The 20,754-nt window shown below is 30.3% G+C and overlaps 2 protein-coding genes across 9 annotated transcripts in view; one reads left to right on the plus strand and one right to left on the minus strand.

Annotated features, from left to right (window-relative positions):
- Window positions 1–542: 542 nt before the first annotated feature.
- On the minus strand, window positions 543–1,770 carry LOC123005538. Its single transcript, XM_044399335.1, has 3 exons — window positions 1,756–1,770; window positions 962–1,053; window positions 543–908 (listed from the first exon to the last, which is right to left on the minus strand). Exons 2-3 carry the CDS (start codon window positions 1,022–1,024, stop codon window positions 639–641), a joined length of 333 nt encoding a protein of 110 aa, XP_044255270.1. The 5' UTR covers window positions 1,025–1,053; window positions 1,756–1,770; the 3' UTR covers window positions 543–638.
- A 1,475-nt stretch (window positions 1,771–3,245) lies between these two features.
- The window catches only part of LOC123007211 (ankyrin-3-like), a 31,035-nt gene continuing 13,526 nt past the window's right edge, over window positions 3,246–20,754 (plus strand). For all 8 annotated transcript variants that reach the window (XR_006412857.1, XM_044402369.1, XM_044402418.1 and 5 more), the window contains exons 1-6: window positions 3,246–3,532; window positions 18,275–18,382; window positions 19,081–19,213; window positions 19,359–19,522; window positions 19,574–19,729; window positions 19,788–20,114. Coding sequence is in view for 7 of the 8 variants with exons in the window: in XM_044402369.1 (XP_044258304.1) it covers window positions 3,428–3,532; window positions 18,275–18,382; window positions 19,081–19,213; window positions 19,359–19,522; window positions 19,574–19,729; window positions 19,788–20,114 (993 nt within the window). In the remaining variant the exon portion in view is untranslated. The remainder of the gene's footprint in view (window positions 3,533–18,274; window positions 18,383–19,080; window positions 19,214–19,358; window positions 19,523–19,573; window positions 19,730–19,787; window positions 20,115–20,754) is intronic.

The raw sequence follows: 20,754 nt of genomic DNA on the forward strand, positions 1-20,754 counted from the left end.
GGTGATTATAATTTTTTCTATAAACGTCTCTAGAATGGAGATAATATAAAATTTTCTGACATTTAGAACGAGCGTAGCGACGAGTTACTTAAAAACTTTATTATTACCGACTCTAGTTACAAAACTTGATAGTTTTTGTTAATTGTTTTATGGGTTTGATTCATCATTCTGTAATTGTTCAGTTTTTAAGTTGTTATTTTATGATGTTGAGTATAATTTCTGTCATTTTTACTTCTTCAAATGATTCATTGTTGGTCATGAGTGTCATAACAATGATGTAACCAACAAATAGCAATAATAATGAATTGATGCACCTTTTCAAGATAATATACAGAGGAATTTACAATCAGTATTGTGGTTTTTAGAACCATTTGCTTACAATAATTTTATTAAACGATTCATTATTGCCAGAAAGTAAATCTAGCGGGGAGCATATTGAACATCTTTTGTAGAATAAAAAATAATGAAATGTTTCAAGTTATAACATCGGGATAAATGTGGATATGACTGTTAAATTTTACAAAAAGGTTTTATATTTTTTTAGGAAAAAATTTATTTTAGAAGTGGTTTTATACATAATTACTTAGCCAAACAATGCATTCAAAATATAAGTTTTAACAGCTTCTCTGATGCCCACTTTAATTGTCTGAATTAACCCATTTGAGAAACCTCTGCAAAACTTCCATTACAAATTTGGCCGCTCTGTCAAAAAATCCTTCTTGTTTAGGAGTATCAACGTCTTGGTCAGTTTCAACATCGTCTTCCTCGGCTTGTCTTACAGCTCGAGACAACGAAGGATAACTTCCGAGATTCGCTTTTTCTAACAACGAAGACAACTCTTTATCTTGTTGCAAGAACTCAACAAAACTTTTCCTGAGATCTTGTTCTTTGTGAGAGCTATGAGGAGCCTAAAAAAATTTCTTTTGCAAAAATTTTTATTTAAAAATGTCAAAAACCTTACCCCTAAAACTGAATCCAAGGCAATAATAGCCAAGCAAACAGAAACGGCTATTTTCAAACTCATCTTTCTGGATTTGTTCTGTTGGATAAATCCTGAGGAAGAATAGGTATTTTGTTTTTATAGTTCGAATAAATGCGCAAATAAACCACCATGACCGTGAAGGCTTACATAATCACAAAAATCGCATGTTATATTGTTAGTTACTAGAATTAAATAAACACTCTTCCGGTGTATTATTAAATTCGTTTGCAAATTGACATTGAAATTGTGATAAATTTCGTTCCAGATACTTCATTACGTGTTAAATTGTTTAGTATTTACAGTTCTTTGGAAAAACACATTTATGTGCTGATGATTTCTGAAATACATAAGTCATTTTCGCTTAGTAGAATTTAATGAATTCAATTAAAATTTGATTTTTATTATGTACCACAAAAAAGATACTATAAGAACGCATTAAGAAATTTAAAATCTAAACTTCGAAAACCAATAACACATTATGCGGAAAGAAAGTAAAAAATAAAATTTCCAAGTACAGTTGGAGACAAAATACTTTGGTCGTCACTTTTCTGACACTTTAATGTAATTCAAGCTTTAACGTTAAAATGAATGACAATTTCAAATTAATGACAGCTATTATATTTTCCTATTAAAAATATTGTCGTATCAAAATAAGAAATTACTCCCTAGGATTTCGGGATATTCGTGAATAGGTGGCCATAAATTTGGTTAGGTTGGTTATTGGTGACAAAAAGAAGATATCGTAACCAGTGTCAAAATTTAGGTTAAGTCACCTGTCAGCTTGTATGGATCATTCAATTGATAGTTGACAGCAGGTTGACAGAAAACGTCAACCGTCAACTACAAGGGGTAACCAACCCTAAGCATTTAAAATTACTTCTGAAAATTCTAGTTACAAACAACATGAAAAACGTAATTTTCCTAAAAGTTCAAATCTTAGGTGGTACTTTCTTGTTGACAAATCTGTATGTACATACAACTTCTCAACTATGATTGACAGTAGCTAAAAATAAGGTTAACAGTCCTAAAGCATGCTTTACAATTTAATGTCACTCAAGTGACATTGACGACCAATGTATTTTATCTCCAACTGTACAGTTCCAGAATTAAAACGGACAGTATTTTTATGTCATTTTAAAAAGTTCACTGTAAACTACTTTTTACTGTCATTATGACATTTGACACTTAAACTCAATTTGTCTGTTTTAAGAAAATTATTAATTGAACTAAGTGTATTTAAATCATCGCTTTGATCTGCTGCCTAGATCACTACTTCTTGAAAATAAATAAGTCAAAATGAAATGACATAAACATGAGGTTATTAATGTAAAACGGTTGTTTTTGAGTTTACATTATGAAAATGACAATACTGCCCGAAATTTTAATTCCGCAACTGTACATCTAGTTTTATTGTAACAAAATTTAAAAAAATCAGAAATACAATGAGTTTCAAAGCCATAAAATTATAATTTTTCTCTTATTATGACTTTTTCTACAATATGTAGGTATAGTCAACTTTTTCATACATCAAGTAGGTTGTGGAAGTCTAAATGTATCTTTAATTTAAAGGCCGATTCACACAAAAAGTGTCATTAATGTCATTCATAACAAATTTAATCTCCTCAATAACAACAAAAATCTTTATGTTTGCTACTCTACCCCAATTACATTGTTAATTTTCAACGATTACTTCGATGCAATTAATATGAAAAGGAGTATAGTTATTTTTATTTTAAGTGTGTGAAACGATTTTTTTATACAGTGTGATCAAAAAGTTTTTCTATCAAGTAGGCGTCCTAGTTGAGGACGTCATCTAGATGTCAAAAAAATATTTTATAAAAATTAAAACATTGAGCTAATTAAATTGAATTATTCTATGAAACGTCTCAAAATATCCTAAAATGAGATTTTGTTGCTGTTTATTCATAAAAATCGTTCACCACGGTTTCCTGTTATAATTTACATAAAATTAAATTTCTACGCTTGCTTGATAGACAGACTTTTTGATCTCACTTGAAGCTTTTTTATTTATTGAAAATAAGGATATTAAGCCCAAAAATCCAACATTTAATTTAGAATAACAATTTTGATTAAATCCCTAGTTTGAGAACCGCTGAAAACACGCGTTTGCGCTCTTTTCAATCCGCACCAACGCATCATCGACACACTCTCTCTTTCTTTCCACACCAAACGAGCAACAAAGACAGCCAATAGTCGTCACGCGTTTTCTAATCTAATGCGGCGCCCGGTGGTAAAAAATCGTCACATCAAAGTTGCTTTCGGACGCGTTTGTTTCGTTCTGTGTCGGGTGTAGTCAAAGCAAAGTTTTTCTTATCGATAAAGTGATTTAATTTGTGATAAGGCGCGAGTTGAGATGGTTTGAGTGTTTTTTTTTTGTGAGCGAAATTTCATAGTGACAAAGTTAAAGTGGTCTGAGTCATAATAATGGCTTTGGGTAACGGGAGCACTCCGAATGGGGGTGTTACCCAGGAAAAGGCCCCGGTTGTCAATGGTACCAACATGGAAACGCTTCCGAGGGCTGGAAAACAGGTAATCAAAGACAGATGTTTTCGAAGAAGAAGTGGCCAATGGCTTGCACTTCTGCCGCTAACGCGTTAATTGCTGCCATAAATGGACGATTACGTAAACTTTGCTTATGGACTTGTTTTTTGAATTGGTAATTTGTGTGTCATATTGGAGTGAAAAAAGTGTTTTAAATAATGGCATAACCAGTTCGCCGGTGGTTTATGGCTCTTGATCTACAAACGCGCGATTTTGATTTTATGACGCGATTTATTATTAAATATTTTAAATGGTTGTTTGTATTTACGTCTAATTAATTAATGATTGATATAAATAAACATGCTCTTCTATTTTTGACACGGCCAAGGTCGGTTTTCTTGGTTTTACTCTTTTTATTACACGTGACCTGTATGTATTAACAATGGTCACATGATCGTTCATTTTTTACTATTTTAGAAGGCTATGGGCAACTAAATGTCTCATCGAAGTGGTATTTGACTTTGAAATTAAGTTGGCAGCTTTGACTATTTTGTTGTACCCTTATTTTGAATACAAAATAGATAATTGTGACAGTTTTCTTATCGGTTAGATAAGAATTTTCACTTTGTTTATTTCCGTGTATAGCAATGAACGATTGGCATTTAAAAAAAATGTAATTGTTCAAATTTGTTTCTTGTGATAATAAATTAAACTAAAATATTATTTCGCAGGTTGTTAATTAATTAATAAAAGTTGTTTTTTCTTCTTATAATAATGAGTTGTATCACTCTAAGCTGAGACAGACTGTAGATTATATTGTTTAACAACATATCTCGATTTTTGAATTTATGTGTTATTCATAACAACATTTTATTAATTTTTTGTCCATTTTGTAAATCGTCGTTTCAGAGATTTATTGATTGGTAAATATTAGTGTCAATTATTTTGTTTAATTTATAAATTAAAACATTTTTTTTTATTGTTACGCTAAACATATTTTTGATCATAGGGTATAATGGAATGATTACATATTGTTCGATGCGAACGAACTAAAATGGTTCATACATCTCTAAACCCAATTAAAATGTTATAACTAATTGAACAAAATTAATTGTAATGATTTAAAATTTTGCTTTCGTATAGTTTGAAAGTCACAATAATCGATGTTTTATAATTATGTAATGAGTGTAAATTGGCTTATATATCACTGTTTTATTATTTTTTTAATTCAATTTACTTATAATTTACCTATTTGGTATGACAATTACTAATTAATTAAAATCCTGAAGACCTGAAGTTATATTATGTCGTAAATTAATAAATATGTCAATTTTACTCGCCAGATTAATAAATTTAATATTTTATTTATCCATGTGTCGAATATTCTTTTTAAACTTTCACTATAATTCAACCTTGAAATGAACAAAATTCCACCGGTTTGCATTTTTTGTGTTACGAGTATTAATCATTTGAACGTAATCGCAACTTGTAATCAATTTTTTGAATCTGTTATATCAGTATAGGTTAGTTTAAGTAAGTACTTGTGTGTTTTGTACGAGGTGGTTCACTTAAAATGAGTAAAGCAATCGTATACGAATCGCCCTGTATACATTTTTAAAATATACCCAAGTGTTATAAATTATTGAAATAAATTATTAGTAATTATTTACTGGATTTTTTTTAGTTAGGCAATTAAGCCTTTTTAATTTGTGTTCACACACATATCTGGCGTAACGGTAACAATTTTTTATTAGGGCACTAATTTGGCTATGGTTCATACTACATATCCTCGACAAACAGTTTGCTGCAGTTTTAAACTATAAATGGCTTTATATCTTGTAACTTTTTGTATTTGTAGGAATAATAAACGAGTGTTCACCCATTTTTGGTACAGAAAATCGTTAAACTATGACAATAAGTCTTAGTTGTTTGCAAAGGATTTTGGTCTTGAAATTGAACTTGATTCGATATCTACTTAATGCAAAACTAGTCGATATATGCAAATATTTTTCTTTCAATTGTATTCCGTTCACACAATACAGTGTTTGGTCTTTGATGATAATTCGGTTTTTCCGCCTGTTTTCCATTTCTTAGACGCAGTGCGGTTTGTGCGGTTTTTGGGGATGGCTGTATTCAAATGTGTTAAAAGAAAAGAAATTTCGTTTTACAGATGTTCTTCACAGATTACTGATAAAATATTTGCATGACCATATGTATGAAGGTAACCATAACTCATCCAACATCATTTCATTTTGCGAAAGCGACCGCAACAAGATTGTCAATGACGTTGTCCTTTTCAACAAATAATTTTTTATAATTATTTATAGAGTTTGTAACATTTAGGTTATTATTTTTGCTTATAACTACCGTGCATAATTATCATATTTTATTATGCAATTTTTATGGATAAACTGCAACATTTACGTAAACAAATAGGTAGGAATTTTAATTAACCTTGAAAGATGTGTCATAAAATGTTAGAGGAGACAGTACAATAAACATATAAACTTCATCAACTATTATTGTTGTTACGAGATAAATTTCATAATCTTTTATGAGCTTAAATATAAGTATTAAAAGTTATTCACAAAGGAAATTTATGACAGTATCCAGCGAAGCTGTTTCGTGTATAATTTAATTTCTACAAAAAATTCAATTAAGAATAGTCTTTGTAAATAGGTGTTGCATTAAATTAATAAAAGCTTGAACTCGAATCTACTCGTAATTGAGCATTTGTCATAAAAGAAAGAGAGAGGGGACGACATGCTTTTATTTCCGTCATTAATCTTGCCATCGATTTAACGAAAAATTCAAGGTTTTTTTCGTTTATTGAGCGCAAAAATTTTCTTTGCTGGTCTAAAAAGTTCAAAAATAGCTATTTAGGTATATTAAAAATGATGAAAAATATTTTTTTATGTTATACAGGGTGTTCCATCTAAACCCCATTTTAGAAGTTTTGGGAGTTGGAATAATCGTATTTATTTGAAAATTGGTACATATCCATAAACCATTAAGTCCTCCTAAATGAAAATATTTTTAAGATGGCGGCACTTCCGCTTATACCGGAAGTCGGTTTAAACTTTCTTATTTTAAATGGAAATGTATATTTTTTACTGCGTTTTTGGATTAATCGGGTTATTTTAAGGGAGTTTTCATCAGCTTTCCCTATATGTACTTAAATTTAGCCGTTTTTGAAAATTCGGGGTTTTTCAAAAATTTTTGCACCTTCCACTTAAAAAATCGGTAACTCTGCCATTTTTTAAGATTTTAAATTCGTTTTTTTTGGCGTTTGAAAGAGAAAGCTTTATATCCTTTTTCTGGTGTTTTCAAATTTTGAAAAAAAAATAACATCCCAAAATTTTAAGGTTACTTTTGTAATAATTCAAAAACTCATAACTCAATTTTTTCAAATGAAATACCTCAATTTTTATTTTATTAAATAGAATAGAATTTAATTGAGCATTGATCTGTATTAACATTCCCTATACCTAAATTTAATAATTTTCAAGATATGGACTTTTTGTAAAGACTACAGAAAATTTATTACTAGCCACACCTGTTTTCACATAGTTTGCTATGGAAATCAAAAATGTCAAAATTTTCTCTAAACAAACGTCAACAGTTAATTACTATTTGACAAATAGTGCCAAAATATGGAGAATCAAAGTTATGCAAACTTAATTGTTGTTGATAGGTTCTACCATGCGATCATTATTTAAAGCTAACAAGTAAGAAAAATTTATTTTTGTTTAATGAACGACATCATAATTTTGTTATACTCTCCATAAATACAAAAAAAAATAAATTAATCTAAGTTTGAGTAGCTTTGGCTCTTCATATTTTGGTACTATTTGTTAAATAATAAGTCACTGTCGACGATTATTGAGACACAATTTTGACATTTTTGATTTCCATGGCAAACTATACAAAAACGGAAGTGGCTACTAAGTAAAATAATTAAGTAAAATAAAAATTGGGGTATTTCATTTGGAAAAATTGAGTTATGGGTATTAGAATTATTACAAAAGTAACCTTAAAATTTTATGGTTTGTTATTTTTTTTTTCAAAATTTGAAAACACCGGACGAAAGATCTTTCAAACGCCAAAAAAAAACGAATTCAAAATTTAAAAAAATAGCAGAGTTACCGATTTTTAAAGTGGAAGGTGCAGATTCAAAATTTTTTAAAAAAGTCCAAATATTTCAAAAACGGCAAAATTTAGGAATAGGGAAAGCTGATGAAAACTCGCTTAAAATAACCCGATTAATCCAAAAACGCAGTAAAAAATATAGCTTTCCATTTAAAATAAGAAAGTTGAGACCAACTTCCGGTATAACCGGAAGTGTCGCCATCTTGAAAATATTTTCATTTAGGAGGACTTAATGCATTATGGTTATGTACCAATTTTCAAACAAATATAATTATTCAAACTCCCAATACTTTTAATGTGGGGTTTAGACGGAACACCCTGCAGAAGAGTATGACCGTCCGAATAGAGAAAGAAAGAATTTTAAATTTCGTATTAGATTGGAGATTTTTGATTTACTTTAAACTGGATAAAAAATTATCCATCTTTGCGACTTTAGTAACGAGAAATGTGAATGTAATGTAGGTATTGGAAAATAAATTTTGCTTGATCACATGGGCTATTTATTAAAGACAGACAAAAGTTCTCAATGGTTCTTTTCGCATGCATGACCTTCCTTGTAGCTTCAGTTAAGCACTTTACATAATTACTCCGGCAAAAATCTGCGTGTCAAGGTTTTTACCATGTTGTAGGTGTCTGCAAAATGTAACAGTTTTTAGGTAATAGTTAAAAATAACCTGACACTAGAACAATGATGAGAATTTTATGCACTTTGTCGCGGTGACATCATTGCAAACATTGAATAAAATGATAATAGTTACTACCACTTGTACGGTTCTACTCCTATAAATAATCCAATGTCGGTTTGTTATTTTTAAAGCGGGTGTAATGGGATCTCTATTTATTATTTTTACGCAATGAGTAATTACTTTTTGATAGCTCCGATAATGTTATGTCATTAATCAGAAACCGCTGTAAAATGTAATCAATTCAATTTGTTAATTTTATTTCACACATTCATAATTGCATTTTTATTTGTTGTATTTTTTTTTGGAAATTTGGGCGCGTAATAGGGTGTGATGTTTTTAATCATCGTTAGCATTAAAATTATAGCGACCCCATTACGTGCTAAATGAACATTGTTTCATTAATTTATAAAAAAGACGGTCACGATGTTCAGCAGATGTTAGGCGTATTAAAATCGTATTTACACAGTCACTGCTAGAAAGCAGTTCGTCTTAATAAAAATTTTATTAACATACTTAGTTTGATATTTTATCTATTTGAGTGGATTTTGTGTTTTAGCTTGCTGCGTTAATTATCTGACCCCAACGTGGGTAGGAAATATTTTTAATAAATGCATCTCAAGCACTCGTGGGCGTCTTAATTTAAACAAGTGTTTCTTATTGTGGAGTCTCTTTGGCTGGGAATTTATCATTGTTTTTGATTGTCTATGCGGGTTGAACAATTTCAATACTTGTGAATGAATGGGAGGTCTTCAATAAACAGGAACACATTGTCACCACATTTAGAAATGACTCGTGGGTGTTGTATGACAGGTGTCTCATAATAGGTCTACACCGATTGAAAATTACATATGAAACTAAAGCTTATTTAAATGGGAGTGCCTCAGACGCGTTCTCATTTGAATTGTAGGTTTTATTGCGGCTTGAAAGCGTCTCAACGAAATTCTGGGTGTTTATGGGTTGAAAAAGCACTCATCAGGTGGTTAATTTCGATGTTCATTACATTGCAAAGATTCAGTCTGATTTCATGAATACTGTAATTGATGGTAAATATGACTTGTAATTTTGTTAAAGAACTCTGTGAATATTGTGTGCTAGAGAAAGGGTAATTTGAACCATATTGTGTTTAGTGCTTATGAGTTGTTATGCACATGTTTGAGATTAAAATTAACAAAACAAGAAAAACAATAACTTTGTGAGCGAAGATTGTAGAAACGGCGACAGTAACTAAAAAAAATTCTAACTTTATTAATAAATTTAAATTTGTTTCCTCGATTGGCTTTGAAAAATTCAGTGCATTGCAAAGTGTGTTCTCAGTTGGCAATAAAAAACTAGATGCAGCAATTCAGTATTTATGTGGGTCATTTCATATTAATAAATTTGAGCTAAATGTGAGTCATGATGATCCCATTGTGCGTTTGTAGTTGACCGCAAACATTTTTAGAATCGCTGATAAAAAATTCATATCACGTGGTAAAGTAGGCGTATTTTGCGTGATCGAACTTCATTCCGATCTTCTTCACAAAAATAACATTGCGATGATCAATTGAAGAAATTCGTTAATTGGTCGTGTGGTCACTTATATGATGGCGGAAGTATTACCTGTTTCATTAATTCATTCATTTCCTGTTGGCTTTACGACTGCAAACAAATTATCCTATTGTTTCGTATAAATTTCACTTGTCATGGAATTGTCTCGTTTTGTTCCGAAACTAAAAGTGTGACGGTTTTACACTTGTGGATTAAGTACGGATGAGGCTAATGCCCTTTTTCTCGGTTAAAATCTAACTTTCACTTTTAGTGCAATCCAACGACCTCTTATTTATGGTTTTATGGGGCTTGATATAATAATTTTTGACCGCATTTATGTGTGTGTACAGGGTGCTGCATTTTGGATGTCCGAATAGGGAATCTCCGAATCTAAGATGTTTAGCCAAAAACGAGTGATACATTCTGGGGCTCATTTTTTGAGAAAATAATATTGGTTAAAACCGCATTCCGCTATCGTCTTTTGTTTTCGACTTATAGACAAAAATTGACATTTTGGCGAAATCTAAAAAAATTCATATCTTCGTTATTATAGAAGACACAGATTTGAAATAAAGACATTATACAGGCACTTTTTACGTAGAATTTAATAATGTAGTTAACAATTTTTTTTCACTTGTTTGTTTAGCCGTAATAAAATAAACTTGTATTTTTTTTATTGGGAATCATAGATGGCTATGTCATTTTTAAAAAGCTTGTTTTTTTCTTATCTAAAAAATATATATTTGTAACAAATTATTATAATACATTTTTAGCAAAAAATTATCTTTAATTTTTGTTCGCAGTTGGCCATGAAAAAATGTTGCATTTTCAACCAAAAGAATTTAAACTATATTATATTCAACCAGTGTCACTAATGAAAGAGTTTTCTAAGTACTAAGTAATGAAAAAAATGCAAAATAAATTGTAAATCAACTTATTGGCGACTAATAACATTTCTTTGTCTTTAAACAAGCTAACATTACCATTGCAACTTCTAATGATACATAGAGTGTTGTAAAAAAACAGCCGCTTTAATTCTTCAATAAAATATATTTTATATGACACAAAAATGACGATATGGCTATTCAAATACCCAAATTCCGTCTAAGTGGAACGTTTTCCTACCTCCATTAGATCATCAAAAAAATGTTTTTTGTAATTGTGTTGACTGTTGACACATTTGTTTTTCCTATTTTTTGATTTTTTAAAAATATGTAATAATTTTGTTCTGAGGCGCTCGGATATTTGTTTATGCTTCTACCGTATCGTATTTTTTAAATCTTTATAATTTTATACATTTTTTCATCTATTTTACAGTTCACAAAACTCTTATTGATTATTATTTACACATTTGGAGTGAAATAGTTTATCCATGGCCAACTATTATCACACAAAATATGTATTTCACTTTTTAAGTATAGTTATAAAAAAATATTTTGTTACAAATATATATTTTTTAGATCAAAAAAAAATAAGCTTTTCAAAATTGCCATAGCCTTGCCTATGATTTCCATTTAAAAAAATACAAGTTTATCTTATTACGGCTAAACTAATAAATAACTGAAAAAAATTGTTAACTACATTATTAAATTCATTACTTAGTACTTAGAAAACTCTTTCATTAGTGACATTGGTTGAATAATATAGTTTAAATCCTTTTAGTTGAAGATGCAACATTTTTTCATGGCCAACTGCGAACAAAAATCAAAGATAATTTTTTGATAAAAATGTATTATAATAATTTGTTACAAATATATATTTTTTAGATAAGAAAAAAACAAGCTTTTTAAAAATGACAGCCATCTATGATTCCCATTTAAAAAAATACAAGTTTATTTTATTACGGCTAAATAAACAAGTGAAAAAAATTGTTAACTACATTATTAAATTCTACGTAAAAAAGTGCCTGTATAATGTCTTTATTTCAAATCTGTGTCTTCTATAATAACGAAGATATGAATTTTTTTACATTTCGCCAAAATGTCAACTTTTGTCTATAAGGCGAAAACAAAAGACGATAGCGCGATGCGGTTTTAACCAATATTATTTTCTCAAAAAATGAGCCCCAGAATGTATCACTCGTTTTTGGCTAAACCTCTTAGTTTGGGAGATTCCCTATTTGGACATCCAAAATCCAGCACCCTGTACACACGGAATACGTGACTTGTGTTCGAAGCTAGTTATGGTTTCCAATTTGAGTGTTTATGCCAGGGTCTGTTAATTGAAAGCTAATCGATGATTGAGTAATCGAAGAGTCATTAATCAAAATTTGTCTGTAAAGGGGAGAATGAGGATATTTGCATGATTACACTCAACGTTGCTGATGCAGTTAGGATTTCAGCCAATTTCTTTGTTTCTGATTCGATTATTTCAAGTTTTTTTTAACGTTGTAAAGAAAATAGGTTCGCTTATTTCTAAATCGAGTTATAATTGCCTTACTTGAAAATTTAGGTGGAAAAGTTTGTTTCACATTCTCTTACAGTAGCAAAAGTCTGCTTATGGATTAAATCAATAATAAAATCACAAAGTCTGATTTCTTTACCGTCAGTTACTATTTGTGCTTGTATTTGAGGCTTTCGATTTTGTCAAATATTTGTCGAAAATCTTACTTTTAAAGTTTACACTCGAGCTTACGTTTTTACCCAGAATCGTTTAAATTTTGTAAAGGAGATTTTCGATTGCTTGAAAATATTTTTTATTAATCAGAAATAAGTGATTTTTTTTATTTGTTTCTATACAAAGGTTGTAATCGTATAAATTATAATTATATTAACACTTTTACAATATTTTCCGGGTGCGCCACTGATTGCATTAGAAAAAAAATGAGTATGAAGGACTTGTCAATTTTTAATTATACGTTAGTAGTATTTTTTTATAATAAAAAATGATTTTTTTATTTCTGTTTAAGAAAATTTGCTACTGTTTGTGTATGTAGTACCATTTATTTCTATTTCTACTTCTCAGATGTATGTTTATTTATATTCTATGGATGCAGTATTATAAATAAATTTCTATTACGGTCTCATTGCAGTGTCGCAGGTGTGGCGATTTTTAGAAGAAAATAAAATGTAGTAAACGTCTTCATGCGTGGGCATCAACAAGTTATTCAACCGTATTTCTTTTACATTGGTGTTGGTGGACAATTTAAATAATCTCGTATTCAAATAGACTTAAATTATATCGGATGTTACAAACTGTTGCATAATTTTAATTATTTAAACTTGTTTTTTTTCATGGTGATAGTAAAATGCACCTTACAGCGCCTCAGGGAATAAAAATATCTATAAATATAAATAACTTACGTAAATCGTGGAGTAATCATGCTGACTTTAACAATGATAAAAAGACAGGAAATAATTTTCGACTAAATATTATTTTAGGGTTGCTCGTATGGATCCGTTGCTGCACCTTTTATTATTTATGTTGAAGCTTGAGGTAGAGTTGGTGTTTTTCTAGTGAAAAATTATATATTTACATTGAAAGTTTGGACATTTCTGTCACATTTTTGTTTTAAATATTTCAATAATATCACAAATACTTATGTCATATTCATAAACAGTGACGCAACAACCCCATATATTCGCTAAATGATCTGACCTTATATTGATTATGATTACATATTTGTAAATGTTTGGTACATACGAAATTCGTGATCCATGTTTTATTCATTCTACATCCCGGAAAATCGGTTCTCCTTCCCTCTAGTCATTCAAATGGATCGATCCATAACACTCTTACCCTTCATCCTGACCTGGCTATCTGTTTAACCTAGTTTCCACTCGTGCCCCCTTGAATTCAGTGATTGAAAAAATATATTAACTTGTTACAGACTTGATGTCTTGATCAAAGTTTTAGAAAAAAAGTTAATGTAAAAGTAAACTTATGGAAATAGACTTTGTCAAAGTATCAAACTACGAGTTTAGTACGTGAAAAAAAAAGTAAATTATCTAACTGATTGTTAGTGAAGGTCGCTTTAAATTTGATGGTGGTTTTAGTTGTTAAATGTATGGATTACGTCAGCTGAATCACTCAGTGTTTTCACTTTTATGCAAATAAAGGTTGATTTAAAGCAAACACTGCTATGATTAGAAGTATCCTCAAAAATTCAAAGAAAAAACTTATTCGAAATTTTAAAATTGATTTTCTAATTGGTTGAAACTCTTTTGATCAAAGTTTTTCAAGAAAAGTTTTTTTTAAACTCAAGTGGAGTAAAATCAAATAAGGATTATGAAATCTCAATGCTGTCTCTGTGTGTAAACATATACAAAATGTTTTGACTATTTGTCATAGAGTCATTGCTTGTAAAGTTTCATCTGTTTCACAGTTGGTTGCGTTACTTGAAATATAAAAAAGTAGATTTATCTCTGCCTTTATAAAACTGATAAATTGGGTTGTACAAAGTCATTGATATTGACTATGTATATGGACAATAATTTCAGTGTCATCATAAATATTTCAAGGTTTTGAATAAAATTTGTAATTGCGGGGAATCACGTACGGCTTCCAGCTGGGTAATGTAGAATGAGTAGTGAAAGTACAGTACGAGTTTGAAAAATTACTTCCTCTAATCGCCATACCTTAGCACCTGTATATTTCTTATGTTTTGAGCTAGGTCAATGACTAGGTCCTCATGTTTTAATTAAAGTTTTGATTAATGGTGAATGTACATTACTTTATTAAATTTAGGAGGGGTTATATGAGACGTCTTATTGTCACGACATCTTAATTACACTGATTGAGATTGAAATCAGAGCAGCAATTTATTTTTAATTGAATTAACAAAATGGACTACAATGAAATTTATAATTGTGTTGAAGTATTTGATCATCTCACGAACCAAAGACTACTCATTCTTTCTACTTCATTAGCAAAAAATGTTAATCTTTGGGAATTTATAGCAGTGGATATTTGAATCAGGTTAACACAATAGGTCAAGGACTTAATTTAAACGAAAATAAATATTTTTTGATGACATAAGACTCTGACATTGGTTATTATCAGATGAGTTTGTAGGTGTATGTTTGGTATTCTCAAGTGCATCTTCATTGTCACTGATTATCATAATTTTTTATTAAAAAAGTTATAATGAAAACGGAGAGAAAAATCTTGAAAGACGTAACTTCTGTTTATGTAAGCTCTTGTTTATTTATTTTCTAGTGTAGTAACTACTCGTAAATTAGAAAATTAAAGCATTTTATTTTAAAATAAAAATGTTCAAAATTTTTATGCCAATTTATTGATCTACTATTTTCCCTCTTTATCTGTGTGAGGATGTTTGACATCAACGTATCCTTCTCTAGCAGTTGTGACTATAGTAGTAAAAATATTTTTGATGGAAAACATCTTGATAATTTTTTAAATATCGCGTGCGTAAAGTAGGTAATAATACCTGTCAATAGGAGTGTAAGTTGGTAATAAATTACAGTCTATAGTTTTTTCTTAGTTTATTTACGATGTACCGTTAACTGCAATATACACGTGAGTAAAGCCACAGGATATTCATTAATTTATTGCAGCATTAGATTTATCATTACAGGATATAATCTAGGCTCTAGGAAATGCAATACTTAACTCTTTCAGGTTCTGATTTGTGAATTACCTAATTTGGTAAACAGAATTTCGCCTTTAGAAACACATTTATTAATATCTTATGAGAGGCATTTGTGTTTATAGTGATTGACATAAAGTATGTACGAGGAAATGTTGATAAAGAGGAAACAAATCATTCATGTAATTTACATTTCCGATTTTATATTAGACTAAAAAATAGAGAAATTAGCCCACTTCCAAATCTGAAGAGGACTCACGATCCAGTGAGTTCGCGTGACTTTAATTTTTTGTCAAATAATTTAGGCCAATTAGTAATTGCTTAACGGGTTTTTATTGGCATTTGTTAAACTTTCACATAAGTAGTAGTAATTCAGTAATTAATTAGAGGTAATTTAATGTATTTTGTTATCAGTAGTAGCACGTAACATGGCTAAGAATTTGCATTAAAACTCGGAAGTTGAAACAATAGCGAGAAAATTTTAATAAGTATTTATCCTTTTGTTGGGTAAATTTATCTCTACCTACTCATACTGAACCAACAAAGAGGAGCATGCGAAAGCCATTTGATTAGCAGCAACTAGAATTCCTGAGGCAATTTATTTTGTGTTTTCAATGTGAGCTCTACGCTATTAAAATGTGTTTTTTTTCTACATAAATTAATCACCAACATTCTTCCATCAAAAAATTTGCTTTTAAATTTTCACTTTATTCACTTAAAATATAACTGTGTCGAGTTCATGGCGGTTTAGCTTGGTTGGTATTACTGTAGTTGGATAATTGGTTCCACTTGCTGCCCGCGACATTTTTGCTTCATTGCCGACATCCTCTCTTCACCAATAGCATCGCGTATTTTTTGGCTAGACAAGTGATTTTTCAGGGGTTCCAAAAACTTTAAGTTGGTTAAGTTGGCAGCATTGATTAATGTAGAAACTGTGACGAGACTTCTGTTGCCAACTTAATTTCAAAGCTACAAGCCACTTTGTTTAGAAATTCAATTGAAGTTGGCACTAGAAACTTCCTAAACTTTGAAAGGAATGTTATCTCGATTATAACATTAGATTCAACAAATTTTATTAACGAATTGCATGTTGTATTTTTTTATATTATATAATTATGTTTTATTTGCGTGGCCATAAATATGACTGACTGCTTTTTATTAACAAGTCGTGCCAATAAAATTTTCGAAATCTGTGTAAAGGTAACAATTTGGTGCTTGTAATTCTAGTCACTTGTCTGAGATGGTTACAAGTGGGTCGTACAACTGACTTGTAATACCACTTAATTAGTCATAATATTTATTATAGAAGTGATGTAACGCGTAATAAAATATAAAATTTACGTCTGATAGTCAGAAATGTTCTAGATTAGCATAAATTTGCATCTAAAAATACTAAATTGGGATAATATCAAAATTGTTGATGTAGGCTCTTAATTGAATATTGTATATCCTGAAGAAATGACAATTGAGTGTTTCCGTTTGAGGTTCAGAGCCATGCAAAATTATTGACCCTCTTATATAAAGGTCATTAACTCAATTATTTCATAAGAAAGTTGTGAGCAATGAAATGGATCGTGGTAATGGTGACGAAAGCGGTCTACCGATTTTATTTAGTAGAAGTATTTGATGATTTTTTCATGCACACCTTTTTTTATTTGTTGGGAATAAATCTTTTCTTTGAATCAGATTTCTAATAATTTTAGTATTGAAAACTTTTTGCTTGTTTGTTCATACGAGTTGAGGGATGCTGTTCTCTGAACAATTAAAACTAAATTAATTACAAAGTACTCGAGGTTTGCAATCGACTTGCTATACAGTGTCTGATTAATGAAGAGTAATTGCAATTTGAGGAAGTTTGTCGTTATACTTGAGCAAATTCGATCTGGAATAATTTCTGTTTTGTAGAGAAATCGTATTTTCAGAACGAAATTCTGTTTTGTTTTTGAGATATGCGATTTTTTTTTGTCAAAATTGCAATTTATGTGAATTTTTTTTTTTTTTAAATTAAATATAATGAAGATAGTTGTAATCCTTAGAGTATAGCTTTTATGAGAAAAATGATTTTCTAGTGGGTTGCCATTTAAAAAAATTAAGTTTTTTGTAGAACTCAAAAACAAAAGGAAATTTCGAAAAATTTTATTCTTGTTAAATGATCACATTTTTATAGTACTTTATCACACATCAATTAGTTTTTTCAAAAAATAAATCGTTTAAGCAAAAAGCGTTTGGTTCCATACTTTTTATTCACCTGGTATGTAATTTTCATTAAGTGTAATAAAGTTGTTCAGTCGTATTCCACATTCCATCATGTACTTATGCATGCAGTTAGGTATTTAATATTTGTCTAACATAAGAAGGCGTCCGATTTGCCAAATCACTTAACGGTATCTAAAAGGAAATCCTTTCGACTTTAATGTTGCTGAATTATTTTGAGCTTTTACACGTGAAAAATATTTGTGATACAAAACGATGTCATTAATGCAAAGCCTAGTTTCAGCTTTTGTATGTCACGGGAAGTGGTTTTTTTCTTCCTTTAGAAGCGCTTTATGCAACTTTATTTTCTTGACCAAGAAGGTCACGTAAGAAGCTTTGAAAGTTTTAAAAAGAAATCAGTTTCAGAGAAGTTTTATAATCTGCATGTTTTTTTCTGCTTCCTGGTGTGTTTTCAGTTTCATTTATGAAATATTCAACGCTGGAAATTATTTCACAACCGCTGTATTTCCGTATTTACAAGAAATTATAGCAACCATGTGTTAGAATTAAAAGGAAGAGTCGCAATAATTTGTTACATCGTCTGAGTGAATGTACTCCAATATTTAATTTTAGAAAAGATCTAATTTTAAAATCGTTATAATAATATTTTTGTTCAATTTTTTTCAGACTGATCCGAATACAGCTTTTTTGAGGGCAGCGAGGGCGAATCAGCTGGACAAAATTCAAGAATATTTGGATTCTGGGACAGTGAGAGATATTAATACGTCAAATGCGGTAATTTAATTTTAAAAATAGTTTTAGTCAATGCATTATGCCAATTTAAAGGGAAATTTATTTTAATAACGCAAATATTTACATCATATTTGCTTCTTTGTGATTATAGTGGTTTATTTGAACGGTTCGATAAAAGATTATATCGGAAATGTATCAATCAAGTTTAAATCAAAGCGCTATTAAAACGTTGCATTAAACATAAAGTGAGGTGATTATGTCGTCAATTACATTTACAAAAAATGATAGACGTGGATATCATAATTAATGAACACTTGTTGTAAACATAGCGAGTAAATTTGTTAAAAGAAAAATATTTCAATGTTGACGTTAGCTTTTACTCCAATTCAATTATTTAAACAATTTTATGAGGATTTTTCTAGTGTTATTATTGATGGACTCGAAGTTGAGAGTCGTTTCAGTTTGTCAACAGATTGATACATTTTCCAATTCTCCTTTTGATTATTTTTCCACTGAAATATGTACATACAAACATAAAGAAATCAGAAAGATTTTGCAATGTAAACATACAAATTTTTACAATCTTGTATAAATATTTTTGTAAATAGGACACCTGTTCAAAAAAATCATTGCATTGATCACGATCCATTATAATATTTCAAATTTAAAACGTGCTGTTTTACATTTAGAGAGAGTTTGGGAAGCAATAATAATTTTAAAATGCATTGTCTGTATTCTAGAACGGTCTGAACGCTCTACATCTGGCTGCAAAAGATGGCCATGTCGAGATTGCTCGAGAATTACTAAAACGAGGTGCTATAGTTGACGCTGCCACCAAAAAGGGAAATACAGCACTTCACATAGCATCATTGGGTAGGTTTTTTTTCAATGAGACTTGAAATAAAAAGACAGGAAGTTGCGCTCTGGTTGTTGCAGTAATTGCGATATTTTTTAACCATAAAAACAACAACAGTGCGCTTGCACTCTTCAAATTTTATTCGATGAATTTATTTTATAGCGGGACAAGAAGAAATCGTGAGATTGTTAGTTCAGCATGGTGCTTCTCTTAATGTACAATCACAGAATGGATTCACTCCACTCTATATGGCCGCTCAAGAGAATCACGATGGTGTTGTTAAGTATTTATTATCGAAAGGAGCTAACCAAACGTTAGCTACTGAGGTAACTAACTGAGTTACTTATTTTCTTAATTAATTAGTGGTTAATTTTTAGGATGGTTTCACACCGCTGGCAGTAGCAATGCAACAAGGCCATGACAAAGTCGTTGCCGTTTTACTCGAGAATGACACAAGAGGAAAAGTAAGACTCCCCGCTTTGCATATAGCCGCCAAGAAAGACGACGTTAAAGCAGCCGCTTTATTATTACAAGTAATGATTAATTATACCTCAATGTAAGAAAATCTGCTCAAATGCATAAACATTTCAGAATGAACATAATCCAGACGTAACATCCAAAAGCGGTTTCACACCGTTGCATATAGCTGCTCATTACGGCAACGATAAAGTGGCATCATTGTTGTATGATAAGGGGGCTGATGTTAATTATGCAGCAAAACATAATATTACACCGTTACATGTTGCTAGCAAGTGGGGTAAAAATAATATGGTTACGTTATTAGTGGCTAAAGGTGCAGATATTCAGGCGAAAACGCGAGATGGACTTACGCCTTTGCATTGTGCCGCTCGATCAGGACACGATCAAGTGGTTGACATGTTGCTGGAAAATGGGGCCCCGATGCATGCGAAAACGAAGGTTAGTCCATAGAGAATTTAGTTTTTTTCATTTAGTGTAAATTTAAAGTCATAGTGACTACTTCCCCGTTGAGTTGTGTAATTCCGACTTTAAATATCCAATTGTTTTTTTAGGGACAATTCTGAAAAAGACGGGTTAGAATACTTTACCTACATATACTCAGTGTTGCCCGATCAAAAACATAAAATTCATCAGATTTGAGTTGAAAAATTCGCCAGATTACGATTTGTTTGACTATATGTGACGAAAAAACGCTGTTTTCAGCTTAAAAATCCGCTTAAACTCTTGAAAAAACAAAAAATGACATGTATTTCCGTTTAATTCTGTGATTTTTCGGTTTGTTTTCAACAAAATTTTGGGAAATAATTGCGTTTCTAGTTGAAAAACGTGCTCGAGAAATGATAAAATAATGTAATTCTAGATTTAATTTCTTGATTTTTTAGTTTGTTTTTTTAGTGAAATCTAGTGAAAAACCTGAAATTTTGTTCAAAAAGCAGTTAAATCGAGTGAAACAAACAAAATAATTGTTTTTTGATTTTTAAGCATGTTTGGACAAGATTTTGCTAATTTTGCAAAATAAATTAGCCTCTGGTTCAAAAACGAAATAAGCGGAACAAGCTAAAAATAATATCAATTTCGA

This window comes from Tribolium madens, unplaced genomic scaffold, assembly GCF_015345945.1.
Source record: "Tribolium madens isolate multiple individuals breed KSU strain unplaced genomic scaffold, Tmad_KSU_1.1 Scaffold_11;HRSCAF=98;Tcas5.2_LG3b, whole genome shotgun sequence".
Classification (NCBI taxonomy): Eukaryota; Metazoa; Arthropoda; class Insecta; order Coleoptera; family Tenebrionidae; genus Tribolium; species Tribolium madens.

Excerpts from the sequence above, each read along its gene's own strand:
- LOC123005538 (XM_044399335.1), bottom strand. The coding sequence starts at position 1,024 with ATGAGTTTGAAAATAGCCGTTTCTGTTTGCTTGGCTATTATTGCCTTG. Across the intron at positions 909-961 it reads CCTTGGATTCAGTTTTAGGG|GCTCCTCATAGCTCTCACAA; the intron begins GTAAGGTTTTTG and ends AAATTTTTTTAG.